This window comes from Charadrius vociferus, unplaced genomic scaffold (genome assembly GCF_000708025.1).
Source record: "Charadrius vociferus isolate BGI_N301 unplaced genomic scaffold, ASM70802v2 scaffold477, whole genome shotgun sequence".
NCBI lineage: Eukaryota > Metazoa > Chordata > Aves > Charadriiformes > Charadriidae > Charadrius > Charadrius vociferus.
Window position 1 is genome coordinate 2,537,401 of NW_009649449.1, and position 7,892 is coordinate 2,545,292.

At 56.7% G+C, this 7,892-nt stretch overlaps 1 protein-coding gene across 1 annotated transcript in view; it reads left to right on the plus strand.

Moving 5' to 3' along the window:
- The window catches only part of AGRN (agrin), a 130,130-nt gene that overhangs the window by 104,286 nt on the left and 17,952 nt on the right, over window positions 1–7,892 (plus strand). The window contains 7 exon segments of the mRNA XM_009889659.1: window positions 213–337; window positions 745–850; window positions 1,675–2,058; window positions 2,414–2,548; window positions 4,008–4,135; window positions 6,767–6,881; window positions 7,220–7,359. Of these exon segments, the coding sequence (XP_009887961.1) occupies window positions 213–337; window positions 745–850; window positions 1,675–2,058; window positions 2,414–2,548; window positions 4,008–4,135; window positions 6,767–6,881; window positions 7,220–7,359 (1,133 nt within the window).

Below are 7,892 nucleotides of genomic sequence, written 5' to 3' on the forward strand. Positions count from 1 at the left end.
CCTGCTTGGTTCCTGGTACCTGGGCACCCGTGCGTGGCACAGGGCACTGTTCCTTTGCTTGGTGAAAGTGTCTCGTCCACTGGTCTGAACTGCTCTGGGAGAGCTAAAACCCACTGGGAGGAGAGAGGGGTTTTGATTCGGCGTAGCCCGTTGCTGTATGATTGGTATGTGCTTTGTTGGTCATCTCTTCCCCTCTTCTCTCCCTACCTCAGACCCGTCAGCCCCAAAATCCTGCGAGGAAATGAGGTGTGAGTTTGGGGCCTCGTGCGTGGAAGTCAACGGCTTTGCTCACTGCGAGTGCCCATCCCCGCTCTGCTCGGAGGCCAACATGACCAAGGTTTGTGGGGAGAGGCAGCCATGGGGGCTGAGCGGCGTGCGTGGGGGCTCGTGGCTAGCTCAGCTGCGCCGGGCTGGCGCAGGCAGCGCAGGAGTCTGATGTCTCTTGCCCCCCACCAAGAAGAAGCGGACTGGCAAGTTCGGTCACTGTCTTCGGTGTGTGGGGAAGGGTGACGTGCAAGTCATAGATGTCTCCAAGCGCAACCAGGTGCTCTGTGCCCCATCTGGCACCTCTGAGCTGCTCTCCTGGGCTTCCACAGCCCACCCTCGGGTCCCTCAAACCGTCACCGCTTTGCCTCAGAGGGACCCCTGCAAAGCCTCTGTTTCCAGCATTTAGAGACCGGTTTGTTTTGCCCAGGGCTTGGGGGAGGACAGAGGTGCAGCTCACATTTTCCCTCTGCCTCTCAGGTCTGTGGCTCTGATGGTGTCACTTACGGGGACCAGTGCCAGCTGAAGACCATCGCCTGCCGGCAGGGACAAGTCATCACAGTGAAGCATGTGGGGCAGTGTCACGGTGAGTGTCTGCTGCTCCCGGTGCTGGGGCAGCAGACTCTCTCTGCGGTTCCTCACCGTGCTGTGACTCTTCGCGGCACAGCAGATGCACTGCCCAGGGCAGGTGCCTGAGGGTTTCACGGAATGACAGAATTGTCAGAGTGTGAAGGGACCTCTAGAGATCACCCAGTCCCACTCCCCTGCTAAAGCAGGATTGCCCGGAGCACGTTACTCAGGACTGCATCCAGGCGGGTCTTGAAAATCTCCGGAGAAGGGGAGTCCTCCACCTCCCTGGGCAGCCTGTGCCACTGCTCTGCCACCCCAACCGTAAAGAAGTTTTTTCCTTGTATTTGAACGGAACTTCCTCTGTTCCAACTTGTGCCCATTGCCCCTCGTCCTGTCACTGGGAACCACCGAGAAGAGTCTGGCTCCATCCTCCTTCAACCCACCCTTTAGATACTTGTGTGCCATAATAAGGTCTCCCCTCAGCCTTCTCTTCTCCAGGCTAAAGAGTCCCAGTGCTCTCAGCCTTTCCTTGTAAAAATGATGCTCCAGTCCTTCAGTCATCTTAGTTGCCCTACGCTCGACTCTCCCCAGTAGTTCCCTGTCCCTCTTGAACTGGGGAGTGCAGAACTGGACACAGTATTCCAATTGTAGACTTACCAGTGCAGAGCAGAGGGGAGGAATGACCTCCCTCGCCCTGCTGGCCACGCTGCTCTTGATGCGCCCCAGGATGCTGTTGACCTTCCTGGCGGCAAGGGCAACAAGGACAAGCTGGGTTCCCAGTCGGCCAGCTTTTCCCAGACCTGCCCCTCCTTACCTACCCTGTCTTGCTTCTCCTTTCAGAGTCCATCACTCACACAAGCCACACCTCACCACCCACACCGCTGCCCACACTGCCCGTGGACAAATTAATCCTTCCTCCGCCACTGCGGCTCACCACCCGGGCTCCAGAACCCACCGGGTTGGCTACCAGCTCCCTGCTGTCGGAAGCCAGACCTACTGAAAGAGGTCACCCTACAACAAGGCGCATCACGACTGCCAGACCAGCCACTACACCGTGGATGACCCATGGGGTGTATAAGACCACCGTCCGCCCTCTCTCCACCGCACCGGTGGTCCTGGCCACCACCCAGCCTCCCTACGTTGAGTCAGGCAGCGCAGAAGGCAGTGGAGACCAAGAGATGGGCATCAGTGGAGACCAGGAATCTAGTGGTGCAGGCTCTGCCGGTGAGTGTGAGCTTCTTAGGCTTGGCAAGCATGGATGACCCATGGGGTGTATAAGACCACCGTCCGCCCTCTCTCCACCGCACCGGTGGTCCTGGCCACCACCCAGCCTCCCTACGTTGAATCAGGCAGCGCAGAAGGCAGTGGAGACCAAGAGATGGGCATCAGTGGAGACCAGGAATCTAGTGGTGCAGGCTCTGCCGGTGAGTGTGAGCTTCTTAGGCTTGGCAGGTCGGTTGTGGGATGAGCCATAACCCCATCTCTCGCTATGAAATCAAGCTGTGTCTCGGCCTGATTCTCTGGCACAGAGGTGAGGTCTTACCCCCTGCTGGTGAATGCTCCTCTTAATGCCCTGCAGGGGAAGAGGAGGTGGAGGAAAACCAGGTAACCTCCACCCCAGCCATCGAGAGGGCGACGTGTTACAACACCCCGCTGGGATGCTGCTCTGATGGCAAGACTGCAGCCGCCGACGCGGAAGGCAGCAACTGTCCGGGTAAGTTTGTCCTCGGGGCTGGGCTCTGGGCTCCCTTTCGGCGGTCAGGAGTCAGGCTGAGCTCTCGGAGGGTGCAGGAGAGGGAGAGATGCTGCGGAGAACTGCCCGTCGGGGCGAGCAGCATGGTGCTCTGCTTGCCCGGCTGGCAGTGAGCATCGTTCCTGTGTCCGGTCTCGGGGGCTGGCGTGTCCCTGAGGGGATGTTCATGGGGACGTGTTGAGCCATGGTAGCTGGCAGACGTTGTACCCACCTCCCCCAGCAGCCAGCGCCGGTGCTTGGGTGGGTGCTGCTGTGGACATGGGGAGCCAGGGAACCCTGCAGTTTTCTTCACTAAGGTGACCACTTTCTTGACTGCTACAGCCTTAAAACTGTGACCGGTGTTTTGCCCAGGCTTCTGCAGAGCTCGTGACTGGCAGTAGAGGGGATGAGGGAATTGCTTGGATTTCCATTTTATCTGTGTCGATGGCTGGATCAGGACCGGTTTGGTGCCAGGGCAGGCTGGGAGAGCAGCTGTAGCCCCGGTGTCCCTGTTGGGCTTCTTGGGGAGTCTGAGCTTCCTGACTCGCGCAGTGGTTCCCGGGGGTGCGCGTTGCTTTTGTGACTTAGGCGGGATCTCTCTTGCCTACTTACAGTCCCTTTCACACTGTCCGTGTTGAGGAAACGCAGAGTGACCTTCCCTCGGTCAGAGTATTGGTTGCCCTGTACATATATCCACATTACCCTAAAATTGTTGCTCTGGGGCATCCAAATGTTTCCTCGCTGCTCACTGAGGTCTTTCTTAACTCTCCCTGTTCCTTGGGGTTTCCAGCAGGTCGTCCCCTTTTCCTCTGGACATTGTGTTCCCCTTTTAACCCAAGAAAGGACAGCTGCTGGGATCCTCCCGTGTGGTTACCCTCAGCGGGGATCTTTCTCTGACTGCCTCTGCGCTCCCACAGCTCCGCTGGAAGGGAACCACGCTTGGGGTTCCCGTTGCAGTTTCGGTCTGGTTCTGCAAGGCTGGCCACAGCCCGGTAGCTGGCAGGGTCTCTACTTCCCTCTCCCAGCACGGGTCTTCTCCTTGCCCAGAGTCCCCTTTTGGCCCTCCTCTGTCCCCTGTGTGCATGCACGTGTCTGATCCTGCCGTATTGACTGTGTGCTGCTCTGGCTAACGTCTTTCTCTTGTTACTCAGCCGGTGCAGGGGGGCTGCTATCCGGGCCGGAGCTCAGAGGAAACCGTATGGTAAAAGCTGCCATCTCCAGCCTGGTCTTTGCCATCTGCTCCAGCACCCTCTGATACTAATCCTCCATGGCGCTCTCCCAGACCCATCCAGACTAACCCCAACACTGGCACTACCCGCACACTGCCATCACCCTTTCCCCCCCAGGGACTCGAACGCTCCTTGCGGCTCTCAGCCACACGCCTGGCCCTTGCCCGCAAGCCGACTAAAGGCGTTTGTCTTGTTTACCCTCCCTCCCATAGCTACCAAAGTCTTCCAAGGAGTCCTCATCTTGGAGGAGGTGGAAGGCCAGGAGCTGTTCTACACACCTGAGATGGCTGACCCCAAGTCAGAGCTCTTTGGGGAGACGGCCAGGAGCATTGAGAGCGCGGTGAGTCCTTTGCACTTGGTTTACAGAATCCCAGACTGGTGGGGGCTGGAAGGGCCCTCTGGAGCTCCCCCATCCCACCCCCCGCCAGAGCAGGGGCACCTCCAGCAGTGGCACAGGACGGCGTCCAGGCGGGTTTGGGATGGCTCCAGAGGGGGAGACTCCCCCACCTCTCTGGGCAGCCTGTGCCACTGCTCTGCCGCCCTCACAGCAGAGAAGGCCCTCCTCAGGTGGAGATGGAACTGCCCATGCTCAAGTTTGTGCCCAATACCTCTTGTTCCATCACTGGGCACCACTGGAAACAGACTGTTCCCATCCCCCTGGCACCTCCCTTGAAGGATTTATCAGCATTGAGAAGATCCCCCCTCAGTCGTCTTTTCTCCAGACTAAAACGCCCCAAGTCCCTCAGCCTTTCCTCATCAGAAAGATGCTCCAATCCCCTCATCATCTTTGTAGCCCTTAAGGTTTAGGGTCTGGCCAGGGCTTTTCTGAAAGGCAAAACAAGAGAGGACCCTGCCCACTGTGGTGGATGGATGACTAAACCCCGAATGTTCACTTCCAGAAACACAATCCTCCCCTTCTCAAGCGAGCCGGCGGTCTCCCAGCTGCTGCTAACAAGCACGCTTGTAGGTTCAAGCGGTTGGCTTCCTACGGGGGGCCAGCCCGTGCCACGCTCGCCCGCTTGCCTCCGCTTGGCCTCTAAAAGCGCCAGCGCTCTGCGGGAAGGTTGCCCGCCTGCTGCGCTTCGTTCCACCACCCCCCCGAAGCAGCGAGCGAGCGCTGTCTGCTTTCTGAGCGCCGCTCCCCGGGTGTGTGTTACGGTACCCTGTGCCGACACCACCCTCGGTAACCGCCGACGCTCTACTGTCCCGACCATGGGAACCACTCCAGGTCTCCTCCTGCTTTGCCTTCTTATTCGCGATGGCTTCTGGGGAGGCCGTGCCTTGTCGCTGCTGTCAAATTTGAGAGCTATTTGTAAAATGTGTTGAGCGCTTTGGAGGGGCATTGCTCTATATTGTTTTTTTTTGTTTTTTTTTTCTTTTTTTTTGGAAATGGGCTTAACCCACAGAAGTTGGGAGTGAACAGGGCTTATCGCCAGGACTAATGCCCTTAAGTGTAAGGAGATGATGCACCAGTTCTGTCTCAGAGGTACCCTCTGTGAATTTGTCTGGTCTGGTTTTAATCTACGGGCGTTATTAGCCTCTACCACGTGCTGTGCGAATGGGTTCCATCCTTTGTTACGTGCTGGGTCAAAAATTATCCTTTTTTAGCTTGTTCTTTGTGATGGGGCTGTTTAGATGAGGGGTTCTGCCTCAACGCCCTGGATTTCCCAAAGTGTCCTTCTGTCCGTGAAAAGCCCTTAGACAAAAACACATCCAAAACCCCTTTGCCCCTCCAGTTCAGCTACACAGTTCGAGAAGCTGCTTGTGTAAATCCAGTCTCCCACCTTTGAGGAGAACCCCGCTGCGTTGCCAGCTCTCGGAGGTGGGTGGACTGTGCGTGGCGATGCGTACGTACGTACAGGTACGCCAAGGAAGCGCTGGGTGAGGTAACAACTTTAGAGCGTAGCCTGCAGTGTGGCACAGCAAATACAAAGCATCTTTGCAAGGAGCTTAACGGAGTCAGAGCTGGTTCCAAGCTGCACTTAGAAGTTGGCAAACCCTCCGTACAGTCGTATCAGCAGATGTGTGCCTGGCATATGGACCATATGGTTCATGCAGCTCTGTAGCACAATAGCAATATTTCCCAATACAACACCGGCTTCTATCTGAGGATGCAAACATGCCCACAAAAGCTTCATTCACTGCCGCATCCGTTCTCACCCCCCCCAAGAAGGCAGGATATTTGGCTGGTTTCTGCTCTCCCAGGCTGGGGGGAATGAAGGCATGGCACAAGCCCTCTGTCTCAGCGTCCGGCTGTGACTGGGCTGAGAGTTCCTTCCACAGACCCGCTGTCCCTGGGCAACCTACCTGCAAAAATGCCCATGGAGGTGACCCGGTCCTGTACCCCTCCGAGAACCCTATGGCTGGATTTACAGGGGGAGACTATACCATTGGACCATTAGTTAATTACTCTCTTCTCTCTTTGCCTTGAAGCCGAGGGAAGGAAGCGGTGGCCTCTCGCTGTGATGACTGCCGGTCCCCCGGGAGGCTGGACAGATAGCTAGCAGGGGTGTTAAAGCCCTGACTTGTTGTAAGCCTTGGACTGTCAGGTTTTAAAAGACAGTCAGGTACTTAAAGATGCAAAGGGGTGCCTTATGGGATTTTGCAAAGTGCCTAAGCAGGTTTACACAGCTTTAGAAGAGATCAGTAAGACTTAGATGTCACACGATAGAAAATCCCTGTATGAACTGCACGGTGGCTCTGGCGCGGCTCTGTTCTGCTCTTCTTCACGACGGGGATAGCTCACTTTCCCCCCGCTATTTCTGGCCATAAAGAATAGGGATCCTCTGAAATTACCACCCTACACAAGGGAGCCCCGTTCTCTGCATGTGTCAGTGGGTTGGATGCAAACCCCTGTGGCTTGAAACCAAGGAGACTCGCTGAGACTCGGGATCTTTTACTGAAAGGACCGATGTCCTGGGATCTCCCCATTAATCAATTTGTTTATCTTTTCTCCTTCACCTCCAATTAGCTGGATGAGCTTTTCCGCAATTCTGACGTTAAGAAGGATTTCAAAAGCATCCGTGTCCGAGACCTGGGGCAGAGCAGCGCCGTCCGTGTCATTGTGGAGTCCCACTTTGACCCAGGTAAGAGCCTTCCCGGTGCTGAGCCACTGTGGCATCGCCATCTGCCCGAGGAGGGAGCAGGCACTCCCGGCCTGAGAAACGTGCGTGTGGCAAGGAGGGTGAAAAAAAACATATTAAAATTTGCCGGGGCTATGTCTTCTGTCCAGCAAAATCGACAGATGCTGTGAGAAGAGCTGGGAAGGAGGTGCACCCTAAGCTGGTGCCTGGAAGGCTGGAAGCATTTTCCTGGGGAAAGGAATGATTCGAACGCATCGTGGGGAGGTGATGAGAGGGAACCTGCTAGGTGGGCCTGCATCTTCACTCTTGCCTTTCTCCTTTCTCCTCCTGGCTACCATCAGCCACTTCCTACACGGCAGCTGATGTCCAAGAGGCCCTGCTGAAGCAGATCAAAGCTTCGAAGAAGAAGACCATCCTGGTGAAGAAGCCCCAGCAGGAACACGTCAAATTCATGGACTTTGGTGAGTCTTCTCTGCCTGCGGTCAGTCCCCCTCTCTTGGTTTAGGTTTCCGAGGGGCAGGCTGGCTCTTCTGGTCTTGCCGAGGTCTTTCATCTGTAGCCATAACCAATGTTCCCCAGACAGTGCCCTCCAGAGCCAGGGCTTGGAGGTTAGTCCATGTGCCCGGACTTGTTCTCAACTCAGGAAGGCCATAACGGGGGGTAAAACTGCTCCCTTCTTCCACAGCCCATGGCAAGCGGCAGTGCCGCACCGTGGCGATGTGTCACTGCCCACAGTCCCGGATAGCGAGCCCTTCCTGGTACTCCTGAAGGGGTGGCCAGTCCAGCCCATGGGATCTCGTGCTGATAAACCCAAAACGCTGATTTTTCCGGGAAGGAAAGGCTCATGGCCACACCTGCACTGGGCACGCAGCTCTAGCTGGGAGCCCTGGGGCTCAGAGAGTGGAGAGGAGAGGGCTTTTGGGCTCTTGGGCGTGCGGTAGCCTGGGAGAGCCGTCCATCCAAGCCTCTCTGCTGCCATCTCGCCCCAAAAGCCCGAGCGGCCTTCGCTGTCCC